A 12,855-nucleotide genomic window follows, 5' to 3' on the forward strand; every position below is an offset into this window, starting at 1 on the left:
TTCTAAGCCCCCGCCCCAGTTCCCCGCCTAACTGCCCCGCAGCCTCAGCCCCACCCCTGGCTCATTAGCCCCGCCCCAAGCCACACCCCGTATTTCTAAACCTTACCCAGACTGTCAGTCCTGCTCATACCTTTGTCTTAATTTTTCCTTCCGAACAGTAGGTCCTCAGGACAAGGAGGTGGGGCAAAATGGCTGCAGAATTTCTGGGAATTGGCTAGCATAGAGGCGGTGGGACCTGGGGTCAGGTCTGCATGGAAGATTCAATGTTTTAGTTAGATTGGATGTGTACTGGGAATACAGCTGACCCTTGGACAACACGGGTTTGACCTGCAGGTCCACTGAGAGGCAGACTTTTTTTCACCCAAACACCGATGGAACACACAGTATACGGAGGGCGGATTTTCCTACATCCGTGGGTTCCGCTGGGCCCACTGCTGGACTTGAATATGCCCGGATCTTGGTATCTGCAAGGTTCGTGGAACCAATTCCCCGCGGACTCCGAGGGACCACTGGACTTTGGGGTCTGATGGAGACGGGGAAGGGGCCAAGGTTCCCCCCAAAACCATTCTTTGGCGAGCACCACGCTCATGAGGCACAGGAAGTGGGGTCCTCTCCAATTCCCCGCACTCCCGACAGGACGGTGTAGCCGAGGAAGAACATTTGAAGGCAGGAGAGGATGGCATCCCGGCACGGAACACACACAGGCAGCCAGCAGGCAGAGATTTATTTCCACAGCCCCTGCCTCCAAGGGTCTGTTAGTCTGGGGGAGGGGGTCTGAAGGCAGCTGGACCCATAAGTTTAGGTCTCCACCCTGCACCTGCTCCCACAACGGGAAGACCACCAGAAACAAGGGTGTCTCGGCCCCCTGGCCCAGGCCCAGCACCAGCCAAACTCCCTGCTCTAAACCTGGCCCAGGGAGCGATGGCCGGGAGTGTGGGTCAGGCCGGCTCCCCCTTCCCCTCTGTCTCCTCCTCCTCCTCGGCCCCTGCTGTGGCCGGGATGCCCTCCTCGTCCCACGGCGGTTCAGACCCTGGATCTGGTGCACACAGGGGTACCCCCATGGCCTCCGGGTGCTTGCGCTTGGCATGGCGCCGGAGCGTGTTGGCCTCTGTAAAGCGCAGCCGGCAGATGGGACACTGGTACGGGCGCTCCCCCGAGTGCACACGGTGGTGGTGCGCCAGCTCGCCCGCCTCTCGGAAGCGGCGGGGGCACAGCGGGCAGCGGAAGGGCCGCAGGCCGGCATGGATGTTGCAGTGCCGCCGCAGGTGGCTGGAGCGCTTGAAGGTCTTGCCGCAAACCTTGCACTGATGCGGCTTCAGCTCTGAGTGCGAGATGCTGTGGCGCTCCAGGTCGGAGAGGTAGGGGAAGGCCCGCAGGCACACCGGGCAGAAGTGTGGGGCCTTCCTGGGGCCGGAGCCCTCAGGCCCAGCCGCTGACCCTTCAGAGACCGTATAGGGCACACCCTGATCATCTATCAGGAGGAGGTCGCTCCCGCCACTGCTGCCTACTGGGGCTGTCACCCCCTGCACCTGCACCAGTGGGGGCTCCTGCCCTGACTTGGGGGGGCGGCCCCGCTTGCGAGGGAGGGAGGCCTTGAGTGTCCGATTTGAGGAGGTGGCTCCCCCAGGACGACGGCCTCGGCGGCCCCGGGGAACAGGAGGAGGTAAGGCCAGAGGTTTCTCTTCCTCCCCGGGCAAAGGCGAAGGCAACGGGTCTGGGCTGGGGGTGTCCATTGAGCAGTGGGGGGCTTGGGTCTGGGCACTGGAGCCAGCTAAGAGGAGAGAGGGGCAGAGTCAGTGCTCACAGGGCCTAGAGCACCCCTGTGTCCCCCAACACCTCGCCCATCCCTCTCTCCAAGTCTCTTGACAAAGATGTGGTTGACATTCATCCAGATACACAATTTTAGCTATGCTGGTGGGTAAAACAGTAAGATGATCTTGTATCAGCTGATAAATAGGCACTTCCCTGAGCTCCACCAGGCATCCCTATGCCTCCCTAACTCTCCTCCTGGATCTAGAAGTTCAAGATCAACATGAGCAACACCCCTCCTCACCCCCCACTCAAAAAAAAACCTTCCAGAGAGGAGAGAGTCCAACTGAGAGTGCAGACCAGTATTGTGATCCTTGAAACGGACAGCCCAGAGCCATAGAGGCCTCACGAATGCTCTCATCCCTCCCTGCTGACTGGCAGAAGTGGGGAAGGGGTTCCGGAGTGGAAAAAACGGACTGGTCCCAGGTGATATTTAACCATGATTCCTGGATGAGGAAACGTATCTGCGATGTTAAGAGCCTGGGCCCTGGAGTCAGACATCATTCGTTCAAATCTTTACTCTCTGCGTGGCCTTGGGCAAGGTGTTCACTTCTCTAAGCCTTAATCAAGACTTTTGCAAAACGGGACACATAGTTCTATGTACGTGCCCAGACATGCCATGAGCATAATACCCACAAAGTGTTCATACACAGAAGCTTTCAGGACACATTAGCCATTGTTATCAGGAGCAGCTAAGCCTCACATCAACCCTCTGAATAGGGCAAATCTGTCCCATTTTGCAGATGGGGAAACTGAGGCACAGGAAAGTCAAGTCAGTTGCCTAAGTTCCTCTGCCAGTAAATGGCAGGGCCAAAACTGGGAACAGGTCTTGTGACCCGAATGTCCCAGAGAATGGAGAACAAATAGATCCAAGGAGGAAAGAGGACATTATGAGGGCTCAGTCCTGGGTTTGAATTCAGTTCTACCTATAACTAGCAAGTGACTTTGCCAGTTTCCTCCTCTGAAAAGTGGATAAAGCAGGGTTGTCAGGAGAATCGAATGTGATAATGGGCTTTCAAATACCCCTCAAATACTGCCTGGTGTATAGTAAGCACTCAATAAACTTCACCAAGGCCACCACCATCTTCCCAGCGGCCACTCAGATACTGGGAGCATGGGATTGGGGTGTAACGGAGGGGAAGGGGAGGCACAGGTGCAGCTGGAAGCAGGTGCTGCAGGAGCCCCCCTGCACCCCCCCTTTAACAGCCACATAGACTGCGGTCCAGAGAGGAGCAACCACTTTTCCATACGGTTCGCTCCCACGGGGTAGCCAACTCTAGGAGTCTGGTCTTTGGATCGGTTAGAAAGGGGGAGACTGGTCCCCCGACCCTCCCCTTCCCCTCGCCCCGGTGCTGACGCGCCCGTCGGCCCCCGAGCTGCGAAGCCCAAGCGCGGGGCGGGCCCTGCGGGGGCGACGGCCAATGAGCGGCGCCGGGTAAGCAGGCGGCGGGGGCTGCCAGGAAGGGGGTCTGCGCGCGCGCGCCCGGACGGTTTCGCGGGGCGCGAGCGCGGGAGCAGGAACAGGTGTTGGAAGCGCGCTCCGGGAGCGCGCGGCCCGGCCTCCCCTACCCCCACACCCCCCATCCCGCCTGCGCCCCCCGCCTCTCGGGTACCTCATTTGCATGTCGCCGGGGCTCGCGGAAGTGCGCGCGCGCGCGCGGGGGCGACGGGGCCGGCGCGTGGGAAGGGGAGGGGGTGAGGGGGCCCTGCCCCTCGGCGGCGGCGAGGCGGGGGCGGCGGCGCGCAATGCCGGCCCCGCCCCCTCGGAGAAGCGCCGGGCCCCTCCCTTCCTGCCCTTCCCGCCTGCCTGCGCGCCCGCGGGAAACAAAGGGGACTCGCTGGGTCCTAAGGACCGGTCACGGCCACGCCCGCAAGCCGCGCCTGCGCACCGGCAGCCCTGGTGTGTCCCCAGTGGGAAACAACCCAGCACCACATCCCCAACCACCTCGAAACGCCTTTCCTCTCACAAAGCACACAGTCGGGTAACCCAATGAAAGACAGATACCGAACGATGAGGAGCGGGAAAATGGCTGCCCAGTGCCCGTAATTAACATGGCACCGGACAGGCTTCGAAGCCCATGGAGGGCTAAGTGCATAAGATGGTGCCGGTCTTTTCCAGCTCTGTATTGCAGTTGGCGCACTTCGCTTTCTCTTTTTTTCTCTAGTCCAACTACATCCTAATCGGGGGAGTCCGAGGCTGTAAAAAAGAAATAGTATCTGCTCTCATTTACGTTAGCATCAACTAGTGTCCCCATGGAGAAGCCGCGCTCTCAGCTCCTTGCCCTTAGTCTGTATGGCGCCGTCGGTGTCCCTAAGACCCGCCCCTTCCCGCTGCCCTCACCCAAGATGGCGCCGCCCTGGCTTCTTCAACCTCCAGGGCTGGGAAAGGAAAGGGAAAGAGGGAGAAGGGCGGGGATGAGGAAGGGGAGCCAAGAGGGCGGGAGAAAGGGGGAGTACGGCGGGGGAAGGGAGCTGAGGCGGAAGTCGAGGGGCCCCCCGGGTGGAAGTGACGCTGCCCCCGCTGCCCAAAATGTCGGCGCCCAGAGGGAGGTGTAAGTAATTAAAGAGGAAAGCTGACGGACTTCCCCGGCCTCCCGGGGCCGCCTCGGGTCTCCAGGACCAACGCTCCGTACGAGCGAGGTGGACTCGCCTGACCCCGGGGCCTGCCCGACCTGCCCCCCACCGGGCGCCCAGGGCTGCACCTTTTAGGGGCAGGGGGAGGGGCACAAAAGGCCGGCTCTCGGGGCCTGGGGCCTCGAGCGGACTGGGCAGGGGGGGCCCCCCGCTCCTCAGGCTGCGGGGTGGAGGAGGAGGCGGGGCCTAGTGGCTGCTGGGGCGGAGCAAGGGCTGGGAGGAGCCTGAGTTGGGCGGAGCTTAGAGTGGAAGTGGGAGGGGCGTGGAGGAGGGAGAGTCCGGATAGAAAGTGGGAGGGGCTTAGGCAAAGAGGTGGGGTTTGATAAAGGGGCGTGGCTCAGAAGGAATGGTGGGTAGGCCCTGGATTGAGGGGTGGAAGGAAACTCATTGAGGCTGGTTGGGTTAACGGAGCCCAGGAAGCAGGAGGGAGGAGTTTAGAGTAGAAGGGATGGAGTTTGTCTGGGGTGTGGCTTAGAGAAGTAGGTAGGCCTAGTGAGGGGTTGGAGTTGAAGGGTGTAATTTGGAGGGGTTTAATGCAACTATCAGGTCTTTATAATGAATGTGGAAAGGACTTACAGGGGATGGGAATAGACTTCGTAGAGAAGGCCTGAGAAGGTGACAGGAGTCCAGTGGAGAGTCTTAGAAAGGATGTGGCTTCTTTAAAGGAAAAATTGGGTGGAGTTTTGGAAGTAGGTCTTAGTGAGAGGGTCTTAGATAAGTCGAGTAACTTAGCAAGCATGGTAGGACTTAAGGAGGAGTCCAGGAGGAACTTACGGGATAATAGTCATCCGAACAGCTTACTTGTTGCGTCTTTGCTGTGCACCAGCTTAAGTAGGCACGTAGCATCTATTGCCACAATTTTACTTAATTCTCGCCACCACTCTATGAGGTAGGTACTACTATTCCCATTTTGCACATGAAGAGTTTTTATTATCTGATGTTACAGGACTAATTCTGGTCTCCCTGCAAGGATGACTCCAGTGTGCTTAGCCCCAAATCTTTGCCCTCCCATTCGCTAAGTGGTCATCCTGGAAGAGGAGTGGGAGGAGCTTAGAGGGGAGTGGGAGGGCCTTTTGGAGGGAAAAGGGCTTGGCAAAGAATACAAGATCCTTAGGGAACACTGTGGGGGACTTTGAAGGGAGTAGGTGAGACTTAAGGAAGAGTGGGAGAGGCTTAAATTACAGCGGGAGGGGCACAGAGAGGAGTGGCCGCGCGTTGGCGAAGAGCGGGGAGAGGCTTAAAAACACTCCGTGGAATGAGGAGACTGGGAAATGATTAGGAAGATTTTGCCAGAGGAGTGGAGCCGCAGGAGAAGGGTGTCTAAGAGAGTAGGAGGATTTTAAAGAACAACGAGAGTGGCTTAGAGAGGTGGGCAGCGGGAGAGTCTCCCAGGGGACAGGTGGTGGGTCTGGGAACCTGGGAAGAGAAGGCTGATGGGGAGCCGACCCTCTCACCTACTCCTCTGTCTCCCCCCTACTCCAGAGAGAGCCCCCACATACCACTGTATCCCCCGCCACCATGGATGACGTCCCCGCCCCAACCCCAGCACCAGCACCTGCCGCCCCCAGGGTCCCGTTTCACTGCAGTGAATGTGGCAAGAGCTTCCGCTACCGCTCAGACCTGCGGCGCCACTTTGCCCGGCACACAGCGCTCAAGCCCCACGCGTGTCCACGCTGCGGCAAGGGTTTCAAGCACAGCTTCAACCTAGCCAACCACCTGCGCTCGCACACCGGGGAGCGGCCCTACCGCTGCTCTGCCTGCCCCAAGGGGTTCCGGGATTCCACCGGCCTGCTGCACCACCAGGTGAGTCCCACAGGCCGGCCCCAGGCTGGCCCCCCTGGTCAGGATTGCGCTGGGATCCCTCGCCCCACTGTACTCTGGGCAAAAGGAAGCTGGCCCAAGGCCTAGGCGCCTGCCTCCTCCCGTTAGAAAATGTCCCTCCGTCCCGACCAAAGCACCCTGCCCCTTGAAAGCACCACCAACCCACGAACTGGAACATTCATAGTAAATTTCGCCATCTATAGGCTCCTCCCCCCATCTCCCTGCCAATACCCCGCGTGCACGCACCAGCATCTGCAATCTAGTGTTTATCCTTTCCTTCCTTACCGTTTTAAGAAATAGGTTTATCAGGTGTATACTTAATTCCTTTATTCAGAGACTATCAGCTTTCCCTGCACCAAACGGCTGTGTTGCCAAGGCAAAAGCTAATTCCATGCCTGCAGAGAACTTCCTTTCCTTTGGAGGTGGTCAGTAGCCAAGTAGACAAGAAGCAAGAAAGCAAGTATGCCGGCAAGAATGTTCTGGAAAAAGATAAGTGTTAGGAAGGAAATTTTAAGAAACAAAAAAATACTGGCCGGGCGCAGTGGCTCACGCCTGTAATCCCAGCACTTTGGGAGGCCGAGGTGGGCAGATCATGAGGTCAAGAGATCGAGACCATCCTGGACAACATGGTGAAACCCCATCTCTACTAAAAATACAAAAATTAGCCAGGCGTGTTGGCGTGCACCTGTAATTCCAGCTACTTGGGAGGCTGAGGCAGGAGAATCGCCTGGACCCGGGAGGCAGAGGTTGCAGTGAGGTGAGATTGCACCACTGCAGTCTAACCTGGGCAACAGAGCGAGACTCAGTCTCCAAACAAACAAACAAACAAAAAATACAAATCAATGTGTGAGAGTAAGGAGAGCTATGGGCCACTTCAGACAGGATGGGGAAGGTTAGGGCAGGTGATGCTTTAGCCAACCTGCAGTGTGAGGAATCCTCCCTGGGAAGAGCATTCCAGGCAGCAGGAACAGCAAGTGCAAAGGCCCTGAGGAAGGAAGGAGCGTGCTGTGTTCCAGGAAGCCATGGGAGACTGTGGGGTTGGGGCGGAAGGAGGTGAGGTGAAAGATGGGACGGGCTAGGTCACACTCTGTCTATGTGCCAGACACTTGCACAACCAGGGTGAAGAAAACCAGACATCTACCGATGGTCTTTCACACTTGGCTGTCCTCTCTGTCCCCATGCATCTGCCTTGGTTCAGGACTTCACATCCTGAATGTTGGCCCCAGCTTTCTCAGTGGTCTTCCTCCCTCCTGTCTCTCTCCCTCACGTCCAGTCTCTGCATCTATCACAGAGTGACAGGTGACCCCTGCTTAAATCCCTTGATCCTTAGGATGAAAGGGGAGCTCCTTAGCTTGATGCAACAAGTCACAGTCCCCCGAGGGGCCTCACCCCCACCCACCAGTAGGTTGTGATTCAACTGAACCATTTCATGAGCACCTACTGTATTGAGGTACAGTGCTAGGCTCTCTGGGGAAAAAAAAAATAGCTAAGGGAACAAAACAGATACAGTCCACCCTTTGTATGGCCTCGAGTCAAATGTAGGAGATGTGAACTGAACAACCAGGTTAATCAATGTTAGATTGCAGCCGAGACAGCTGCGGATGGAGGATAACCATATTCTGAGGCTAATGCAAGAGAGATCTGAAGCAGTCTGGATCGGGGATGGGGTCAGGGACGGTTTTCCCGAGAAAAAGGTGAGGAATGATCTGCCTCTGGGGTCCGAGGCTTTCTGGATCCAGGGAACAAGATGTGCACTTTCAAGAAAGCAAAGCAGGCTTTGGAGGAACTGGAGGAAGGCCAGTGTGACTGGAGCACGGAGAAGCAGAAAGTGTGGCTCAGGAGAAGTCTGGAGAGTGCTGGACCCTGGAAATACAGCTGTGAGCAAAACCAGTGTGGTCGCTATTTTTATCGTCCTTAGCTGGTGGGGAGACAGACAACACTCAAGTTATATGTAGACACTAAGTGTGCTATGAGCCGTAGGCTTTAAAGGAGGAGGGTGGAAATGGATCACTGATGAGCCAGAAGGCCAGATCCCGGGAAGTGTTTCCAAGGAGCTGACAGATAAATAGACCTGCGGGCATTCCAGGCAGTGAGAACAGCGTGTACGAGGGCCCTGGGACCAGCATAATCTTGTTGTGTTAGAAAGAGTAGAGAGAGAATAAATTTAGTGACAAAGAGGATAGAGATCCCTACACCCACACTGTACAGCAGGTGCATCAAGTCTGGAGCCAGAAAGGCAAATGAACATCACTCCCTGTTCCTTCTTCAGATCTGTGCCCCTGGCAGACATTACTAATCAAGCACTGCACTCTTTTTCATCCAGCCTCACCCTTCTCCTCACAGGCCTCCAGGAAGACATTACCATACTCACAAATCTCTCTCTGCCATTCCAAAATCTTAACAAGGACAAATATCAGTACAAAAAACCTCTCTAAAGCACAGTTTTACACAGTCCATAAGCCTGGCAATGCCTCAGAAAAAAATACAGATTCCTGGACTCCCTCCTGGGAGATTCGATTCCCTAGACTTGGAAGTGATTCCCTGGATCTGTATGTGTGAAAAGCGTTCAGTGGGAGAGACTCTGAGCAGTAGCCGGATTTGGTTCAAAATCAATTCTCTGCCCTAACACACCTAAGGGCTGTATTCAGCTCATGATAACTGGCTCGGGATAGCAGGGCTTGACAAGGGAGAAAACACACCCTACCAGGGCTGGCTGTTGTGTCATTTTAGAGCTGCACTGTCCAGTATAGCCATTGGCCACAGATAATGATTTCTTTTTCTTTTTCTTTTTGAGACAGAATCTTGCTCTGTCACCCAGGCTAGAGTGCAGTGGCATGACCTCGGCTCACTGCATCCTCCACCTCCCGGGTTCAAGTGATTCTTCTATCTCAGCCTCCTGAGTGGCTGGGACTACAGGTGCCCGCCACCAGGCCTGGGTAATTTTTGTATTTTTAGTAAAGGCAGGGTTTCACCATGTTGATCAGGTTGGTCTCGAACTCTTGACCTCAAATGATCCACCTACTTCGGCCTCCCGAAGTGCTGGGATTACACACGTGAGCCACCGCACCCAATCGTGGTTTTTTGTTTTGTTTTGTTTTTTGTTTTTGCTTTTTTTGAGAGACAGACTCACCCTGTCATGCAGGCTGTAATGTGGTGGCATGGTCACGGCTTACTGCAGCCTCAAACTCCTTGGCTCAGCCTCCCGGGTAGCTGGGACCACAGGAGTGTGCCGTGTCCAGCTAGTTTTTAAAATTATTTGTAGAGACAAGGTTTACCTGTGTTGCCTGGGCTAGTCTCAAACACCTACCCTTACGTAATCCCAGAGTGCTGGGATTACAGCGTGAGCCACCATGGCCAGCCAGGACATGAACTTTTTAAGGACCGAAAGAATCTACCGTGACCCCAAGCAGAGAGTGATAGGACAAGCGTTTCCCTAGATCATGGCCCCGTGGGTGTGACAGAGAGCTTGTGCCACAACGCTCTGGGACTCCAGGAATCTGCTGTCCGGGCTAGCTTCTCAGCCCTGACGTTGTACCCTTCCGCACCCCTAGGTCGTCCACACTGGTGAGAAACCCTACTGCTGCCTGGTCTGCGAGCTCCGCTTCTCCTCACGCTCCAGCCTGGGCCGCCACCTCAAGCGCCAGCACCGTGGGGTTCTCCCCTCTCCCCTGCAGCCCGGCCCTGGCCTGCCCGCCTTGAGTGCGCCCTGCTCTGTCTGCTGCAATGTGGGGCCCTGCTCGGTGTGCGGGGGCGCAGGGGCCGGTGGCGGAGAGGGCCCCGAGGGGGCAGGCGCGGGTCTGGGCAGCTGGGGGCTGGCAGAGGCGGCAGCTGCGGCCGCGGCCTCCTTGCCCCCATTTGCGTGCGGCGCCTGCGCGCGGCGATTCGACCACGGCCGCGAGCTGGCGGCCCACTGGGCGGCGCACACCGACGTGAAGCCCTTCAAGTGCCCGCGCTGCGAGCGCGACTTCAACGCGCCCGCGCTGCTGGAGCGGCACAAGCTGACGCACGACCTGCAGGGCCCGGGCGCACCCCCAGCGCAGGCCTGGGCCGCGGGGGCAGGCGCAGGGCCCGACACGGCGGGCGAAGGCACCGCTGCGGAGGCGGGCGACGCTCCTCCGACTTCGGACGGCAGGCTGCTCCTGGGCCCCGCGGGGGGCGGCGTGCCCAAGCTCGGGGGGCTGCTCCCTGAGGGCGGTGGGGAGGCGCCTGCACCTGCGGCGGCCGCCGAGCCCTCGGAAGACACCCTGTACCAGTGCGACTGCGGGACCTTCTTCGCGTCGGCCGCGGCCCTGGCCAGCCACCTGGAGGCCCACTCGGGCCCGGCCACCTACGGCTGCGGTCACTGCGGGGCTCTGTACGCGGCGCTGGCCGCCTTGGAGGAGCACCGGCGGGTCAGCCACGGCGAGGGCGGCGGGGAGGAGGCGGCGACCGCGGCCCGGGAAAGGGAGCCGGCGTCCGGGGAACCCCCGTCTGGCTCCGGCCGCGGCAAGAAGATCTTCGGCTGCTCCGAGTGCGAGAAGCTGTTCCGCTCGCCGCGAGACCTGGAGCGGCACGTGCTGGTGCACACTGGCGAGAAGCCGTTCCCGTGCCTGGAGTGCGGCAAGTTCTTCCGCCACGAGTGCTACCTCAAGCGCCACCGGCTGCTGCACGGCACCGAGCGGCCCTTCCCCTGCCACATCTGCGGCAAGGGCTTCATCACGCTCAGCAACCTCTCCAGGCACCTGAAGCTGCACCGGGGCATGGACTGACTGCCAGGCTGCGCCCTGCCCTCCACCCAGCCACCTGGACTCGGCCTGGACCAGGGGACCTCAGGACTTAGAGTGAGGCCCCGGCCCTCCAAATCCAGACGCAGGCCCTGAAATGAGGGGACCCTGACTGGAGAGGTGGGGGCCACCAAAAACCTACACAGGCCCCGGAGCTGGGGGACCACAAACAAACAGGGTCCTTAGCTGGGGCAGGGGAGCCCAAATCTAGGGAGAGACTCCTGAGCCTGAGGTCCCTGGAATGAGTGTGGGTAGCCCTAAGTCCCCAAAACATAGGGACTTTGCAGTGAGCAATGGGTCTCCACAAGTACCTCTCATCTTGAGGGCCCTAATAATAAAAGATGGGCACCTACCCCCACCAAGGGAAGACTGCCCCATTCCCTGAGAGCCATCATTCCCAACGACCTTGATCTGGAGAATGTGGAGGGAGCGTGTCCCTGAATTTTCCTAGATCCCTCCAAATGCCACCCACCAGAGTCACTGGTGACCCCAGAAAATGGATATAGCCGAAATCTGCCTTTCCCCTTTTTCATTCCCTGTGCTGAAAGAGGGACCAGGGTAGATGCCCCCTGCCCTCGAATCCCCCCTCCCCGACTGTGGAATGGATCGACCCTAACGATCTTCCCCACCCCAAACACTAGAATAGACTGGCCTGAAATCCCCTTGCCCAGTAGGATGGACTGATCTATATGCACACACCCCCATCACATGGAATGGGCTGGTCTAGGCTGTGGCCTGCCACCTTCCTTAGAGTGAATAGGGCAGACACTCCTCCCTTTTCCTGTAGCGTGCGGACCGGTCCACGCCATTCTTTATCCTGTGAACTCATCTGAGTGGAAGGTGGCGGCAGACACTGGGGTTTCCCTCCCTCTCTCCGTAGCATCCCTTGGTCTTTCTCTCCATTTCTGTTGGTTTGTCTGTCTCTGTCTTCCTCCCAACCCCTAAGGGAAGGGGGCAGTTGGCTAGGGGGTGCCCCTGTGAGCCTCGACCTTGCCCCCTCGTCCCTCTCCCCAATGTTTCCAGGACCCCCAATAAACCTTGTCCTGTCAGTCGCTGATGCCTCATTTTCTGATCCTTGGCCCCAGGGGGGGATGGGGAATCTCTTAGGACAGACCCCCTAAATAGAGACAGGTCCTCGTTTTCTCCTGAGAAGTTTCAAAGCTTTGAATAGTACATGACCTTTAAAATTAGAGTTGGTTTAGGCCGGGCTCGGTGGCTCACGCTTGTAATCCCAGCACTTGGGGAGGCTGAGGCAGATGGATAACCTGAGGTCAGGAGTTCAAGACCATGCCTGGCCAACATGGTGAAACCCCGTTTCTACTAAAAATACAAAAATTAGCCGGGTGTGATGGCACATATCTGTAATCCCAGCTACTTGGGAGGCTGAGGCAGGAGGATCTCTTGAACCCGGGAGGCGGAGGTTGCAGTGAGCCAATATCGCACCACTGCACTCCAGCCTGAGCAACAGAGCGAAACTCCGTTTCATAAATAAATACAATTAGAGTCGGTTTCAAAATGAGCCCCGTCCCTTAAATACATGATCCACCTCCAACAGACAGACACGCCCCCTAGAAACAAGACAAGCCCTTTAGAAGCCACCAATCATAAGACACACCCCTTGGAAACCAAACTGCTTCATTAGAGGCATGTCCGAGAAGAGGCCCCGCCCCTTAGACGCTGCCTTAGACCCTACACCAGACCCCCAGAATAGGACCCGCTCATCAGAAATTTGGGGGTGGGGGGTGCCTTCAGACTATTTCCTGCACACTGCATTGCGTTCCTGTACTGAGGGCTTATTCTGAGCCAGGTTTTGGAACTCCCTGTGGGG

The 12,855-nt window shown here is 57.5% G+C and overlaps 2 protein-coding genes across 4 annotated transcripts; one reads left to right on the forward strand and one right to left on the reverse strand.

Annotated features, from left to right (window-relative positions):
* Positions 1 to 707: 707 nt before the first annotated feature.
* Positions 708 to 3,647, reverse strand: ZNF524 (zinc finger protein 524). The gene is made up of 2 exons (XM_055237702.2): positions 3,423 to 3,647; positions 708 to 1,771 (listed from the first exon to the last, which is right to left on the reverse strand). The coding sequence occupies exon 2, from the start codon at positions 1,731 to 1,733 to the stop codon at positions 939 to 941; it is 795 nt and encodes a 264-aa protein (XP_055093677.1). The 5' UTR covers positions 1,734 to 1,771; positions 3,423 to 3,647; the 3' UTR covers positions 708 to 938.
* Positions 3,647 to 12,079, forward strand: FIZ1 (FLT3 interacting zinc finger 1). Of its 3 annotated transcripts, none has more exons than XM_063615361.1 (3): positions 3,647 to 3,709; positions 5,926 to 6,246; positions 9,816 to 12,079. In XM_063615361.1, exons 2-3 carry the CDS (start codon positions 5,962 to 5,964, stop codon positions 11,010 to 11,012), a joined length of 1,482 nt encoding a protein of 493 aa, XP_063471431.1. In that variant the 5' UTR covers positions 3,647 to 3,709; positions 5,926 to 5,961; the 3' UTR covers positions 11,013 to 12,079. The 3 variants fall into 3 exon arrangements, with proteins under 3 accessions (XP_063471431.1, XP_055093665.1, XP_055093666.1); XM_055237690.2 differs by lacking the exon at positions 3,647 to 3,709 and adding an exon at positions 4,197 to 5,332; XM_055237691.2 differs by lacking the exon at positions 3,647 to 3,709 and adding an exon at positions 4,197 to 4,361.
* The last annotated feature ends 776 nt before the right edge of the window (positions 12,080 to 12,855 follow it).

This window comes from Symphalangus syndactylus, chromosome 13 (assembly GCF_028878055.3).
Source record: "Symphalangus syndactylus isolate Jambi chromosome 13, NHGRI_mSymSyn1-v2.1_pri, whole genome shotgun sequence".
Lineage (NCBI taxonomy): Eukaryota > Metazoa > Chordata > Mammalia > Primates > Hylobatidae > Symphalangus > Symphalangus syndactylus.

What these genes read in the sequence shown, in the direction of transcription:
- ZNF524 (XM_055237702.2), bottom strand. Translation starts at nt 1,733, where the DNA reads ATGGACACCCCCAGCCCAGACCCGTTGCCTTCGCCTTTGCCCGGGGAG.
- FIZ1 (XM_063615361.1), top strand. Translation starts at nt 5,962, where the DNA reads ATGGATGACGTCCCCGCCCCAACCCCAGCACCAGCACCTGCCGCCCCC. An exon ending in CCGGCCTGCTGCACCACCAG is followed by an intron (nt 6,247 to 9,815) that starts GTGAGTCCCACA and finishes CCGCACCCCTAG; the next exon opens with GTCGTCCACACTGGTGAGAA.